This window comes from Erpetoichthys calabaricus, chromosome 3 (genome assembly GCF_900747795.2).
Source record: "Erpetoichthys calabaricus chromosome 3, fErpCal1.3, whole genome shotgun sequence".
Classification (NCBI taxonomy): Eukaryota; Metazoa; Chordata; class Cladistia; order Polypteriformes; family Polypteridae; genus Erpetoichthys; species Erpetoichthys calabaricus.
Genome location: NC_041396.2, coordinates 72216269 through 72233697, shown reverse-complemented (window position 1 = coordinate 72233697; position 17429 = coordinate 72216269). Strand labels below are relative to the sequence as shown.

Genomic DNA, 17429 nt, shown 5'->3' with positions numbered 1-17429 from the left:
TGCTCTCACCAGGAGTAGCCAGGAATCAGCAGCGGTACGAGCAGAGAAGGGCTCGGTGGTTACCCGTGAAACACCGTGTGATTGGTGTTGGGGGCATGTGCTGAAATAAAAGGGTGTCTGCGCCTGTTGAAAGGATGTCTCTCCGTGCTGCGGAACCTGATCAGGGTAGGACGGAGAGACATTAGTTTTAAAAAGAAGGCAACAGGGCTCAGAATTGCAGAGGACAGTTTCCTGCCTGTGTTTTTAACCTCTTTTAAATGGATTATTTATTTGTTTTGTTTTTAACCTCCACATAGTCACTGATCACTTTATCGGATTATTTATTTATTGAATTTTTGCACTGAACTTTATTTTAAACACTGTTTGTTCTTACTGTTCTCAATAAAAGCACTAGAGCACTTTTGCACCTACCCCTTTGCTTTGTGTGTTGAGTCCTCATTTGCTGGCTCATCCGTTGAGTACATTATCAGTGGTAGCAGGTTCAAGAGGCTTTGTAGAGCAAACGGGAGTGTGGAACCTACCTATACTGTCACACAGACAAGTAGAAGAGGAAAATATACATAATATACAAGTAACATCTCTAAAGGTATAATAGAAGGAAACAATTGAAGTCACACAATTATGTTTGTCTGTTTTGAAATAGACAAGTTTGAAAATTCACCAGTGTTTTTCAGTGTCATTTGAAAGCATGCACTATTTAAGATATCTCAATGACAATATGACTCTCCTGAGAAATTTCCTTGAAGAATAACTGTACCAAATTCCAACAAAATCAGCCGGAAGTTGTTGCATGCAGACAGACAGACATGAAAATGATAATAGGTGTTTATCAAATTGTGTGCAAATGCACCTAAAAAGCTTTAAATTAGCACTTCAAGCTTAAAGGTGTGAGAGATTCCCCTTTTGTAATAATTTAGCATTATAAGCTTTTAAGTTCCCATTGTCCTTTAACTGCTTCAGGTTGGTACTTTTCCAGAGTGCCACTGCCATCTTTGAGTAAGTACCAGAAGACTATCATATAACATTGTCTTAGACTATCATAATATTTTTTAATATTCCATATATGGGATGTCTCTTTATAATTATCAGGGATATATTAATGAAGCTTTTGTGTAATCATGACACCTTACAAAAACCTGTGATGAATAAAGAAGGTTAGCATAGCTATGTTTTTGCATAGACTTGGTAAGGTCTGTCTGCTGAGCTCTCTTAATACAGTGGTGTGAAAAACTATTTGCCCCCTTCCTGATTTCTTATTCTTTTGCATGTTTGTCACACAAAATGTTTCTGATCATCAAACACATTTAACCATTAGTCAAATATAACACAAGTAAACACAAAATGCAGTTTTTAAATGATGGTGTTTATTATTTAGGGAGAAAAAAAATCCAAACCTACATGGCCGTGTGTGAAAAAGTAATTGCCCCCTTGTTAAAAAATAACCTAACTGTGGTGTATCACACCTGAGTTCAATTTCCGTAGCCACCCCCAGGCCTGATTACTGCCACACCTGTTTCAATCAAGAAATCACTTAAATAGGAGCTGCCTGACACAAAGAAGTAGACCAAAAGCACCTCAAAAGCTAGACATCATGCCAAGATCCAAAGAAATTCAGGAACAAATGAGAACAGAAGTAATTGAGATCTATCAGTCTGGTAAAGGTTATAAAGCCATTTCTAAAGCTTTGAGACTCCAGCGAACCACAGTGAGAGCCATTATCCACAAATGGCAAAAACATGGAACAGTGGTGAACCTTCCCAGGAGTGGCCGGCTGACCAAAATTACCCCAAGAGCGCAGAGACGACTCATCCGAGAGGTCACAAAAGACCCCAGGACAACGTCTAAAGAACTGCAGGCCTCACTTGCCTCAATTAAGGTCAGTGTTCACGACTCCACCATAAGAGAGAGACTGGGCAAAAACGGCCTGCATGGCAGATTTCCAAGACGCAAACCACTGTTAAGCAAAAAGAACATTAGGGCTCGTCTCAATTTTGCTAAGAAACATCTCAATGATTGCCAAGACTTTTGGGAAAATACCTTGTGGACTGATGAGACAAAAGTTGAACTTTTTGGAAGGCAAATGTCCCGTTACATCTGGCGTAAAAGGAACACAGCATTTCAGAAAAAGAACATCATACCAACAGTAAAATATGGTGGTGGTAGTGTGATGGTCTGGGGTTGTTTTGCTGCTTCAGGACCTGGAAGGCTTGCTGTGATAGATGGAACCATGAATTCTACTGTCTACCAAAAAATCCTGAAGGAGAATGTCCGGCCATCTGTTCGTCAACTCAAGCTGAAGCGATCTTGGGTGCTGCAACAGGACAATGACCCAAAACACACCAGCAAATCCACCTCTGAATGGCTGAAGAAAAACAAAATGAAGACTTTGGAGTGGCCTAGTCAAAGTCCTGACCTGAATCCAATTGAGATGCTATGGCATGACCTTAAAAAGGCGGTTCATGCTAGAAAACCCTCAAATAAAGCTGAATTACAACAATTTTGCAAAGATGAGTGGGCCAAAATTCCTCCAGAGCGCTGTAACAGACTCATTGCAAGTTATCGCAAACGCTTGATTGCAGTTATTGCTGCTGAGGGTGGCCCAACCAGTTATTAGGTTCAGGGGGCAATTACTTTTTCACACAGGGCCATGTAGGTTTGGATTTTTTTTTCTCCCTAAATAATAAAAACCACCATTTACAAACTGCATTTTGTGTTTACTTGTGTTATATTTGACTAATGGTTAAATGTGTTTGATGATCAGAAACATTTTGTGTGACAAACATGCAAAAGAATAAGAAATCAGGAAGGGGGCAAATAGTTTTTCACACCACTGTATATCATGTCTAAATAAATTATTTCAACATTTTGCTGTTGTCTGAAGAAACTTTGTGATTTCCCTGACAAAGCATCCACAGCCACCTCTCTCAAATAAGATGGCATCTACCATCTCACGATTAATGCATGTGTGCCGGCAGCTCCCAATGGGAAAGCCCCATTAGAAACCAATGTAAATCCAACAGTGAATGTTCCCTTCAAAGACATGGTGAAATGAATGTAAAAAATATATCAAAGACTACACAAAATGGAACAAAATAATCTTAAAACATGACAATTAACTATATGAGTATAAAATTGAAAATTATATGCTTACACTGGCATCTTTGATGGTTCCATAGTGCAAATGTTCCTGTATAGTTTATTTTTGGCATTTTAATATTTTCAGAAATGTGTCATTGCTTGAAAGGCTTGTCAATGCCTTTTTTTTTTTTGCTTTTCACAGTAATACAAAAAGCAAGGTAAAAAATCTCTTTAACAGCATCATCCACTAGAGCTGCTACCATGTATTTTATTCTGGAAGTGGGACTAAGAGGATGCTTATCAGTAGTTTGAGAGAGAGATTTTTGAGTGCTGTATTTAAATAAATGAAGAATACATCAAGAATTCTGAGTGCTGGGCAGATTCACTAACCTCCCTCAAAATTTATTGCAAACTAGCATATTTTTAATAGAAATTAGGACAAGTGATGGAATAATATACAGAACACTAGGAATGTAGTCTATAAATTATGCCTGATTATACAGTATATTTAAGTATATTCAAACTTTTCACTGATTTAAGAGTTTTTAAAAGCACTTTGTATATACCTTTAGAGCATACTGAGCCATATCTTTATTCAAAGCATGAACCGCAATCCAAGTTAATCTAATTTTAGTTAACCTTGTAGAACAGCTAGAAATGGTGCAATTCAGTAAAAATGAAGTATTAGTTGGCAAGTCTGCAGCTAATGTAATGCTATAATTCATCATATAAATAAATATTGTAAGTATTAAATCAAGCACCAACAAAGCAATTAAAATAATGATGCACTAGTTTGCTTTGTTTACCAACCACTTTCATTATAGCTGAAAAGGGACTGATAGAAAGATCACTGAATGGTTTTACACATGTCTGCCTGTGGTAAAGTGAGGTCCACGGCTGTTTGCCAGTTTAAATAAATAATCGCTGCACTCGTGGTTTAAGGAGGGGACGTGGTAGTGTGGCCGGAGCGGATCCCGGGCGCGATACGGGCATGGGCATGAAGTGCACAGGTGTGTGATCGCCCATGTCCATAATTGATGCCAAGAGCTGCTAATCGCTACATATGTGCCACGTCCCCATTATAAATAGGAGGAGCATGAGTGTGGAGGGAGGGAGAAAAGAGAGAAGGATGGAGGTTAAGGGAGAACTGGGAGGCTGGAGACATGTAGAGCTGGTGTAGGAGCGATCGGACTCGCTGATAAATGCAGGCAGCTGAGGGACAGCCCCTCAGGTAGAGTGTTAGGCCGACACTCGGAGGGGGCAATATGAAGTGGTCGCTCCAGCTGAGAGATCTCAGGAGCTGGAGTGTCCCAGAAGGGAGTCAGGGAGGCTTGGGAGAGTGAGCCCCAACATGAGCACCCTGGTCGTTGGGGAACCCGAGTCTCGGTCCAGCAGGAGCTGTACAGAGCCAGGGGAAGGAAGGCTACTGGACCAGGTGAAGGTCAGCTGCAGCTTCAAGTAGGGAGACTCCCCTGTTGCAAAGCCCGTTAGGAGAAGCAGGGGAGCCGCCAAGTAGAAGGCACTGGGATTTTAAAAAAGGGACAGCTTCCAGCCATTGTTTTTAACCTGGTTTGAACTGGATATTATTTATTGGATTTTTAACCTCCCTATTTGTCATACTGTTTTTATGGATCATTTTTTTAAGGGTAATTATTGAAGCACTGCACTTTGGACAGTGTTTTGTTTGTTTTAGTTTTTAATAAAAGCACCTTTACACCATCCCCTTGCTCAGTTTGGTTTGTCCTCACTGCACAGCTCATCCGGTTACATTACCGATGGTGTTGGGTTGAAGAGGCTCCCAAATTGGAAGAGGGAGCATGGAGCAGGACCAACATCGTCACACTGCCCTCACTGTCAATTTTCTTCTAAGCACTTTAAAGAGAATATTTACAAAAACCCTTCACCAATTAAAAATATTGTAACATAAAGCACTAGTCACTAGTGACAGAAAAAATACATATGTGGGAACCACCATTACAAATATTTTAGAAGCATTAAAGCAAAACCGAATTATAAATTTAAAATAAGACTTTGGAGTGTCAAAGAATTATACTTTTGTGCTCTTCAGTCTTCTTAGCCTTGCGTAGACATATTGTTATCTGTAGTATGTACTTTGTTATATTAGGTTTTTGAAGCTTTTGGCATAGTTCTCATGCTGAGTTTTCTTGAAGGTGCACTGAGGACATTGAGACTTAACATTATCATTCAATGTCATGAAATCAGGCATTTCTGAAAATGCATAGTACTGTACGTTCTTTCTGTGGTTGTGGTGCAAATCATAACCACATGTAGATAATGCTTATTCAGTTAATAATCTAAAAAATACAATGTACAGTAGATTAGTGTGTTCCTTTGCCTTCTAAACACACAATCCAATGCATATCCTTCTTAGTCTGTCACACATTGTGGTATTTATGAAATGGTAATACATAGCTGACTAACATAAAACTTCATTATTATGAAAGTTAAGCATATCTGAGTTAGACAGGTGTCTATGGCACCCTATGCACAACAAGATCTCCTGAATAGCTTGCCATACTAACAGATTATCTAGATTGTGTGTAAAACTTGCTGTAACCAGACATTTTAACAGCATGAGAGGTATTTCTGAATTATCCAATAGAAAGGATACAAATTCTACAATGCTGTAGTCTTTTAGAGGCAGGCCTAATGACACACAATGTCATGTGATCCCATGTCACATGACCAGCAGCGACCATAGCCACTGTAAACAAGATGGAAGTGGCAAAGACAGCCTAAGCACCCATACAAATAACACAGCATGACTTTGTCAGAATAATAATAAAAACTTAAAATCTGAAATAAATTTGTAAAAAATGATGAAAACTGAATGTTTAGGCTAAAAGAACATACATCATAACATTCATCCTGTCTGTAACTATTATGAGTTATGGCTAAGACAAGCTGTTAAGATGACAAATCTTTTAAACTATGCAATATGGATGTGACAAAGACAATAACTCTGAAGAATAACTGGTGGAAATAGTTGATGCTGATACATCTGTCCAAACCATTGCTTTTCTATGCAAGTTATTCCGATGGCAGTACCATGGAGTTGGTGGAGTGTGTGGAGTAACATAGGAATATCTTGTGAAATGATACACACCGATACCTAATGAGTTGTTTTGACTCGTAATGCATGCTCATCTAATGCACGGTCATTTACTGAATGAAGAAAAAGTGGAGTGGTTCTGAGTGATTCTACTGGCTGGTAGAGATTTAGAGGTAAAGCGTCATTGCAGCCTAGTGCCAAGCAATGTTTTTCCCAAACCTCAAGGTGCTCTACAAGGAAAATCAAATACTGTATATATCTTTTTAAAATAATTTTGTTTATAACACTCTACTGTTGTTTGCAAGATGGCCAATCTACCACTGTTTTGCCAAAAGCAAACCTGCAGATACAGTAAGGTTTTAGCTTTCCTGATTTTTGTTAGAAAAGTTAGAATCCAAATTACGATATTTCCATTACCATTGCTAATTCTAAGAAATATGACTCATTTCTTTGTACAATTTGCTCTGCATTTTATCCTTTTTGCACTTTTTTGATCTATATACAGCATTTTCTTTATAAAGTATGGCAGTGTTTATTAAATGATGGCTGGCTCAGCTGTGTAAGTGAAGCAATAAAAAAAGAACAAATACTATATGTACTATAAGCCTGTTTCATGCTTGGGTGACTCACGATTCTGAGGCTTAAGTGTTGTCAAGCACTTCCACTTCCATTCTGGATCTTAGTTACTAGAAGTTCCAGAGAGGGTGGCAGTTTTGTTATTTTCTAACTCTCCTAATCCAGACTAGGGTCAAGGGGGAGCTGTAGCCTATCCCAGCTATCACAGGACAAAAGGCAGGAAACAACCCCAGACAGTGTGAAGATGACAGTTATTATTATACAAGAACAGGCCATTCCTCCCAATGAAGTTTGCCGGCCCTTTTCACTTAATTCTTCTAAAATAACATCAAGTCTAGTTTTGAAAGCCACTAAAGTCCAACTGTCTATCACACTACTTAGTAGCTTATTCCAATGTCACAGTATCTACAGCATAATGTGCCATAGATATAAAAAAAAACCATAGATACAGTAATGGTTTTATTTTTATGGGGAGAAAATATCCAGAATTTGCAATATTAATGCAATATGGGGCAGAAAAATTGAAAACTCTGCCTCAAGTCTAATCTGGAAGAGATTTAATCTAAAAGGCCCTTTTCACACTTACTGTGTGAAACTCACTTTTCTATCTTGACTGCCTGAAGCTTTCCATAAAAGTTCACAAAGACCTAATTAATTAGATGAGTGGCAGAACCTTGGGGTTGTTGCAAAGGGGAAGCCAGACAAAGTTAAAATCAGTAACACTAAAGGTCAACAGAACAATAAATCAATAAATGAATTATAAAACACAAATGGAACATTAGTTGCACAGTCTTAACAATTGCAAAGTGAATGCAGATCACATGTGGCAATGCATTTCTGTATGTAATGTGAATATGCAAAAACCTTCAACTATTTGATACTGCAAAATAATTTTGCAAATGTTATTTACACAGATAATTTTTCATCACCCATTGTACTTTCAAAAAAGAGATGTACAGTGATTGATAGAATCTTATGATGCCAATCACTGTCAAGTTAAATCTCATCATTCACTGCTTTCTTTTCTTCACTGAACAAGCACATAAGCATTGTTTAGCCAAATAAGGAATGTTCTAATTACCTGTTAGTTTTTTTTGTTTTTTTAAGGAAGCTGATGTAATATGAACTCTAGACAACACATGAAAAACAGTGTGAACAGAAGGCCTACAATGTGATTTCCAAAACAGATGTCAGTGTGCTTTGTAAAACCAATATGTGAACAATGATTTAGTTTTTTCCCATGATGATTTCATTATCTTTGTTTTGAGTTATTAAAATCTCTTTTTACCCTATTTTGCACATATTGTGAAAATTAATATTATGTTTTAAATTTAATCCTTATACATTTCATATAAATAAATTCAAATGATAGTTCAGTAGAGTAATAACTGAACAGGTCATCTTTTAAAAATTCTGATAGTAATGATAATTTACACTTTTGAAAAAAAAAAGTTGTTTCTGTTGCATTATCATATAATTTATTTGACCGCAGTTTTCCTTTCCAAATATAACATATTATAAATAACATATTATACTTTTACTTTTATAATGCTACAACAATATACGGTATTTTAGTGCCCTTGGTACTCGATTTATAACAAGCCTTCCATCATAACTTAAAGATGCGAAGAGCCAAGGATCTGCTGAAGACCATTCCACAGCATATACACTGTCTTCATGTTCCTCATAGGTGGCTATGATGCTGTCTTGAAGTGGCTCTTTGATTCTACAGAAAAAACAAGAATTATAATAAATTAGTTAGGCATGAAAAAAAACAAGCAAAAATCGCCATATACAAATTATTACATTCGTATAAACATTCTTCCATTAAATGTAAAGTATGATATTGTATAAACATCTACCAAGTGAATCTACCAAAATCTACAAAAAAACATCCACCAAGTGAATAGATAAATAATTTTACTAACTGTTTAGGGTAGGGTTGCCAGACGTCCCTTATTTCATAATTTTGTCCCCTGTCCCACACTGACCTTTCAGGGACACCCAAATGTCCCATATTTAGTTCATTTTCAAATTTCATATTAAAAATATATTTTTACTACCTTCTTACGGTACTTAGTTGTAACTTTATAAGGAATTATACTTTCTTTTCTCAGATTCTCTTGATGAAAATAACTCAAATGGAAACAAGGAAACTAGTGTTTGCTGGCTGTTTGCAACTTGTTCAGTTGTTATGGTTGGCTGAGGACAGCGACACTGTTACTGTTTTGCTCTTCCGCCACACTGCTGTGCAGTTCTGTATCAGCATTGCAACATACAGGGTCAACAAAGTGTGTTGTTACTACTTGCCACGGCCCACTTTTTTTATAACTGCCTGTATTAAATAATAATAATATTTCTCTGTTGTCTGTTTTAAATAAATATTTTCAAATTATTTCACTTTTACAGAATTTTTTTTTAGCTTGTGTTAAATAATTTTCAAATGATTTTACTTTCGTTTTCCTCAATACCCATTAAAATCCTTGCTTTATGTTTTTAACTTATGTCTCTACTTTTATATAATATATTGGTCTGGGTGTGTAGGGGGCATGTATAAATTTAAATATATAGTAATATAGAGAGAGATTTCTATATTTCATATTTCTAATTTTTTAATCTGGCAACCCTAGTTTAGGGTCTAATTGGTCAGGGCATATACTAGCAAAAACAAATGCAAGACATGGACCAGTACTGGATCATAAAACTGTAAACAGAAGAAAAAAACATTTTAATTATTTAAACCTATTCTGCTACATGAATAAGTGGGAATTTATGTTGGCATAACAGTATAATGACTAGTGTTACTGCAATGTATTTAACTAAATAATTTCAAATGTTATTAATCATCTAGATCAGTGGTTCTCACTGTGGTACACAAGCAGTTGTGGAGTGGTACTTAAGGGAACGCACACCCACATGCAGGTTGAAATAGAGGGTCAGATTAAATTACATTTTATTATATCGTCATACACACATAGCCTTGATAAATGAACTGGGCTCCACTTTCATACAGTTGTGAATCCAACCCCCTATCCACTTTAAAACAAACTTACTCAGTTAAAATTGATATGTAATGTGTTAATGGAAGCACATAATATCAGAGATGCACAAGTTAGCAGGGCTGCTGAGACAGAATACCAAATACTGAATCAGCAAAGACTATGTTTATGTCATTAGTTGTGTTTCTGAAATCAAACTAATGTTCATTACTGTAATAACTAAAATGTGCCAAACATGATGAAAACACAAATGACACATATTTGGATAATATGGGAGTAAACAGGATCCAGACACCAGTTATGTATAATTATTACTGCCCAGTTCAGGGGCAAATTCTGGATTAGCAGACTGGCATGAGTAATAGCAACGCCTGATCAAATATATGAGGCAGCCTGAAAAGAACAGAACAAAGGCTTGTTTTACAATAATTCTGAAATAATCCATCCATCCATTTTCCAACCCGCTGAATCCAAACACAGGGTCACGGGGGTCTGCTGGAGCCAATCCCAGCCAACACAGGGCACAAGGCAGGAACCAATCCCGGGCAGGGTGCCAACCCACCGCAGGACACACACAAACACACCCAAACACCAAGCACACACTAGGGCCAATTTAGAATCTCCAATTCACCTAACCTGCATGTCTTTGGACTGTGGGAGGAAACTCTGAAATAATAATAATCTTAAATGGGCAAGTTCAATTTAGTAATACATTTTATAAACAAAGGTAGACTTAAAATGATTATAAATCTAGAAATGGAGGAAAAGATTTTGAAAAAAGAAAACTATCAGGAGTCTATGTCATTTAAAATTTGACTTGATTAGTGTGTGTTATTAACTAGTTGATGTCTCCTCCATACACTGATGCAATCTCAGAACTGTAAATGTCACAAACCAGACAAAGTGATTGTGTGACAAGCCCAACTTGAAATATGTGTGGTTATAAAGGAAGCTTTAAAAAGTTTGTGTAACATGAAAGTATCCTGAATTATTCTGGTATAGACTAATTCACAAGGCAATACACAGTAATGTTTACATTTTTAGTATTGATTTGAAGCAGTGTTAATTTTGCAGTTAACAGACTGACACACCAAGAGAATAAATTTACTATATGCACAAGACAATGTTATAAACCCTATGCTGAAATCCTACAAAGCCCAAAAAATCCCATTTGTTGTTACCTTTGGGTGATATTTAAACCTTTCTGACATATATGAAATTCAAGCCCTGATATGGAAATTTGAGGCTAATTTTTATTCCATATAAAACCACAATATTGTGCCTTCATTAGAAAATAAAAACATTAGATGTACATAAGAAAATGTAAATGACGGGCACATGCAAAAACCATCTCTAATACCTTGTTAACCTAATTAATGATATTTAATGTAGGGGTGTATAAAAAAATTCAACCTTCAGTTTTACTTAAGAGTTCTGTGCTTAACAATTTCTTCTTCTTCTTTCAGCTGCTCCTGTTAGGGTTTGCCACAGCAGATCATCCAAAATTGTTGTCCGCATATTGATTTGGCAAAATTTTACACCGGATGTCCTTCCTGATGTAACCCTCCCCATTTATCCGGGCTTGGGACCAGCATGAAGAAACACACTGGTTAACAATTTAAGGCTGAAAAATGGAAGCACTTCAGAACATTTCAATTCCTGCAGGTGGTACACTAAGAAAAAAATTCCTAATCTAGATGATGTGCACACAATGAAATTTATATTGGAAAATGAAGTCACTGAAGAATGGTCTTTTATCCTGCTACTGAAAAGGGCCTAAGAACCAGGCCTTCAAAAAGTTGGAAAAACCAACCATGAGATTTCACCCTAGCACTAGTGCATGGGTCAGGTAAACAGGGCACATGGTACTAAGGGTATACACCATAGAGCTCATCATTTGTTTATTACCATTAGCCATCAGGAATGAGAATTGATCAGGCTATGGCTGGTTACTGTTTTGTTTTCATTATATTTTTCCCTGAGGACCCTTGAATCAGCTGTAAACGTTTGCTCCTTGGTAGCAACCTTTTTGTTCATCTATTTACATTAAACAAATGTATATTCGATTAAAAAAATTAATTTATTCTACATTTCAAGGTCTGTCAGAGTATGGTACACTTAGCTTTGAGTCAAATGACCAAACAGGTTTGTTCACCTCAGCTGAGCAAGATGTCTTTGAAAGGCAACATGTAATTTTTACTCATGCTGGGGCATAACATTTCTACAAAATAGTAAGTCTACATTCCCTTGCAAATACAGATTTACTATCTTCATCTGAGCCTCTTTGTTTAAGTGCAGCCAACGACACAGACAAGCAAAAAATATGCAATAAGCTAATTATTAAGAACAATGTAAAGGAGGACTCAACTGGCCAGATCACTTTTTTCACTTACCAGTAGAGTGCAGTCTATTTTATTTGCACCATTTCCCTGAAAAGTGCATTTTTAGGTAAAATAAGAGAGATATTCATTTTGGAGTCCACCAAATTCCAGCTCCAAACATTAAACTGTCAATTTCTGCCAAATGATTCAGGCTTAACTCTTGTCCAAATGATTTTTGCTTTCTGTTTGCTGATACAAGGAAAGAGTCTGGACCTTGCTACTCTGAAATGTATTAAGTGGGTACTAAAAGACAAATGTATGTATGGATGGATGATAAAAAATTGTTTGTTTGACCTTATACCTTTTGAATTAACTTTGCATGTTTATCTAATGTTGCCCATAGCTTGTGATTTCTTCCCCTTTGAGTTCCATGCCAGCATCACTATAGCCACATTCTCTGTGAAACATTAGTAAGATGATTAGAGTTAATTCCTGAAACCCCTGCCAAGCATGACTCAAAAAACCTCTCTCTCTCTCTCTCTCTGAGATCTCAACTATTGAGTCTTGATAGCCAAGATAATGAGGTAAATTTTTTTTATACATGATCTGTGGCATGATGGGATATTAATTGTTTAATTATCTCAATGACCACACTTGTATAGAAGTACCTGCTTTCAGTATAATTTACTCAAGTGTTTCCTTTATTTTGTGATGTACCTCTGGCATTAAGTGTGTTGTAATTAAAGGTGACTGTTAAGTTGCAGGAGTATCACATAATCAGGAGATTAATAAGAAGACTGAAAACAAAGCTGAAAAATAGGGAAATTACAACATTTTATATATCAGAAATGTAAAGTTAAGATCATGGTAGCAGCTGTAAATTTTACACTTTCACTTAAAAGTACTGGATATTTAAAAGTAAAAAATAAACATGTTACGTATATCCACATTCCATACTGCCATCCATAACCAACTTTAAATGTTTTTAAAAGTAAGAACACCATATGGTTTAAAGAAAAGGGGAAGGAGATTTGGTCTCGATTCAGGACATGGATGTCTGAGATGGAACTCCATTAGCAATGGTGTTATTTTTCCTTTGTTTAAAACTATCATACGAGGAATCCAGTATATACAAGCATGAGCGGTAGAAAAAGGGCTCAGACAGAAACGGAAAAAACAGCTAAAGTTATGGTTGAGAAAAATACAGGAAAATGCAAGTAAGTCTGAGAATAAATTTAGTGCACTTGGTGCTCAGCTTGAAGATGTTAAGCAAGTGTTCAAGACTCGTAGCAATGGCTACAAAATCCAATTGTGAAATGCTTGAAGACAGACTACCTGGAAGATGGATATAAAAAAAATAATATCAGAATTAAAAGTCTCCCTGAAAACTGTGAAAGTTCAAACCCAGTGAAATTCATAGCTGAACTACTATCTAAGGCAACTGGAGAGGACTTTAAATCAGACACAGAGATCAGCAGCTTACCGCATATGTGGATCAAATACCTCAAAACCTAGAAGCCTTATTGTATGTTTCGACAAATTACAATCTAAATTAAATTTGATGCCAGTTCTCAGACTGAAACAAGAGATTGTATTTGAAAATAACCACATTCGTATTTTCTCTGACTTCTCACCTTCAACAGCTGCTAAATGTGCCATGTTTTACAGAATTAAACAGTGCTAAATTGAGAGCGGATATTCAAGGCAAGTTCTACATTTTTAGTTCTTCGGATGAAGCAGAAAAAGAGCTAAGAAAATTGATACTAACACTTTTTGAAATACCATCTTGCAAGCAGCACAGTACAGTGTTTACAAAACACAGCCTGTATCCACTCCTCCCAACTCAGGCTTCAAATTAAAGTGGGTGGCTCCTTTTATGCTGCACCTGGGAGTGCTCCAGGTGACTCGTCACCATTTTTGTCCTAGGCATGGGCTGGAATGATGTCTTCCATTCGTCCATAGGTGAGCTCTGGCATTCCATGCAGTTGTCCGAGTTTTTATGCTTTCTTTTTGAACATGCAACCTTCAAACATGGGTAGCTTACTGCAGTGGTTGCTTGCTTGGCAAGTACTGAATTAGCTGACAACAACCCTGGTGACCCTGGCCATAATATTGATCATGACCAAATAGAGCACAGAAGCACTCCAGCTGTAACACTTGACTCATCTCATCTCCCTGTCAGATTCACCCTGTCAGTTGGATTCTCATTGTAAATAAAATTATACTTATGAATAACCCTTACATATCACAGTGGCATACTTAAAACCTTTGCTTACATCTTCTTAACCAAAACAAAAAGTTTCAGTAAATAGTTTATGGCAAACATGCTGATATCATTAATACCCGAGGTGAAAGAAATTTTAAAAGGTTTAGCAAACAATAGTGGTTACTGTTGGTGTATCCTGGGCTTGAATTTCAGATTATTACATAGAAGAGTAAATTACTCATGAATAAAAGCCCTGCTATGCTCTACTGCAGGATTGGCACTCCAGCCATTGTGAAAAAACCTCCAGTGGGTGTGGCAACGTGCTATCAGCACATGGTCCCAACCTATATTATTATGCTCTACCTACCCTTGCTTATGGTATATTCACATTTAACTCACAAATAAATGTAATTTTCAAAATGTGTGATGACAGGATATCAGTTGTGAGCTGCTTAGACACGAATCCATCCCTTCCTTCTTTTTCACAATCTTTTTCTTCCTATCCTGGATGTTGAACACACAGGTGTTGCAAGGACCTTATGGGGACTACTTGAACTCTGCAACAAGGGGAGTGAAGCCTGGGTTATACCATTTTAAAGTTCCTTCCTTTCTCAGGACAGAGGAAATCCCACACAATGATGGTTGATGTCACATCTGCTAACATTTGTAGTTGGGAGGGAGGACAGTAGTATAAGCCAGGCGGTTTCTGTCAAAAAAATGATTGATGAGTTAAGCCCCGCCCCTTTGGATTTACATCATTAAGTCCCGCCCCTTGCTGTTTTCCCTGCCGGATGTCTGACCTTTCCTTGACCCCGCCCCCTTCCTGTTTTCCCCAGGAAACTGTCAAGATCCGTTTGGCAGATGTCTGACCCTTCCTTGAACCCTCCCTTCCTGTTTTTCCCCAGGAAAACTGTCAAGATTTATTTGATGGATGTGTGCCCCTTCCTTGAACCCACCCCCATCCCCTGTATGCCCCAGGAAAACTGTCAAGAGCAGACTTGATGGATATCTGACCCCTCCTTCACCCGGCCCCACCTCTCCCGAGGACAAGTCCAGGCATGTTAAGGAAGAATCCTCGACATGTTTGGGCAAGTCTCTATCAGACCCTGCCGTCCACACCTATTGGTGGTCCCAGGCATTCTGCCTCGGCCTCCAGCCCCGGTCAGTCATCCCCTGATGACTGCCCTTCCACTTCCTTGATCACTTCTCCCGAGGACAGGCCGTCCCACACACGCACACATGTTCCAGCCTGTCCGATTTGCCTTATAGCTATTCCTGCCTTTATTGCTTTGGGTAAGAAACCTCTGTATCTATCTATCTACAGTATTATTTAAAATATCTATCTAACCTTTTATCTAAGTCAAACAGATTTCTCCAGCTCACAGACAGTCTCTACGCTGAAAAAGCCTTTACTTCACATCGCTGGGTGCACGAAGCCCACAGAAATACATGCTGTCCGGCTCTGTCTAAATTGAGACTCTCAGATCAGGCAGCCTCTACGTGCGCCCTCGAGTACGAGCTGTCCAGGGCCTGAGTTCTGCGCAGGCCCGAACTGTCCAGTGCCTATAGCTGTAAGATGCAGGGTGTCCCGTTGGGGGTGGCCCCTGCAAACAACGGGGGGAAAGTGCACACCCCCTCCCCCTGAAGCCTGATTGCTCGTGAGAGCCCAGACCTTCTGTCCATGATATGTAAAGGTTGTACTCAACTTTTAAAGTTAAGAAATTTTTAAAAATCACACACACAGTTAAATAATATGCAACAGGGATCTTTTAAAACATGTTTGAGACGTATAAAAAGCTATCCTTGGCTTTGTAATTTATATAAAAAAGTATATCTAAAACAAGCCCTTATTCCATCCAATACCTCCCATTTTAAATATAGTTTGATATAAGCCTTGTAAAAATCACACACACACACACCGTTAAATATCTATCTATCTATCTATCTAATAGGCAACAGGGTCCTTTTAAAGAACGTTTGAGACGTATAAAGAAAATCAAGCCTCGGAGGTATATTTTGTATATTTTAAAAAAGCCCTGTTCCGTCCAAGTTAGACTGCCTTAAACACATCAGACCTCTGGGGATAGAGAAAGGTGTTTTAAAACACTCCTTGACAAAACCAAAACCTTTGGGAGCGATTCACAGCTCAGAGGCGACTGTTGGGTTCCCTGGATCAGGCCAGATCATGATCTTTAAACCCATGTCTTATTGGACTTTTTGGTGTCCGGCCAAAGGCACGGATGTGAACCCGGACAATACACGGATGTCCAGGGCCAACAGCTCCGACATCCTGAAGCTAAGGGGGTGGGGGTTCACACTTCAGCTGTTAGTCTGGCTCAATCCTTATGCTGACACAAAAGATGTTCATACATAATTACTTTAACATAAGTTCGTATCTTCCAGGTTCAGTTTGAAACGAACTTAAAGTGAGGCCAGACATTTGCTAAAAGAAATCTACGCATAACAAAGGCTCAAACTGCTTATTTGGCTCTAGCGGACATAAAAAAGAAGTCAACGTCATTTGCCCAAGTGCTGCCTGGAACATCATATTTCTAAAGGCAGTTCTCTTTTTTCAATTGTGAAACCGTATCTAATTAAAAAAAGATTCTTCAGTTAAACTGGGTTTTCCTGGCTGTGAACACTTTTAATGACTATTCTGTTTTCCTGTAACACTGGGTTACTAGAAACTCTTATTCCAGCAACTTCAAAAGCAAAGCAGCAATTAACCATGGATGGAGTGCCAATACACATTTACTAACTCCTGTCACATTTAAGTTATCAATAAGTCTAACCTATATATGGAATGTTGGAGAAAATGGGAGGTTCCTGTGTAAAAGTCATCCAGACATGGGGATCTCCTAGAGACACTGCAGGTGTGATACAACTGCAGTTATCATTTTGCTTATATTTTTGTAAAATAAAAATAACTTTAAAGTTTCTTCTCATTTTAGCATGGCTGGAATTTTAACACATTTCAATGAAGTCCTTCTGCAAATTATACACTAATAAAAAAAAGGGACAGATGTTGGGAGGCAAAAGGAATTTTCCAGAAAAAATAATGTCTTTGGAGCTACAGGCAGTGATTTTTAAATGTGACAAGGAACATTTTTCTGCTGTATTATGCACCACCCACACAGATGATTGCTGGTTTTGCATTTATAGTTTATGCACTGAAA

At 37.7% G+C, this 17429-nt stretch overlaps 1 protein-coding gene across 1 annotated transcript in view; it reads right to left on the bottom strand.

Moving 5' to 3' along the window:
- Positions 1-8205: 8205 nt before the first annotated feature.
- eipr1 (EARP complex and GARP complex interacting protein 1) overlaps positions 8206-17429 on the bottom strand; it is a 90061-nt gene continuing 80837 nt past the window's right edge. Inside the window, exon 9 of the mRNA XM_028796914.2 lies at positions 8206-8453. Coding sequence (XP_028652747.1) covers positions 8279-8453 — 175 coding nt within the window. The 3' untranslated portion in view covers positions 8206-8278. The remainder of the gene's footprint in view (positions 8454-17429) is intronic.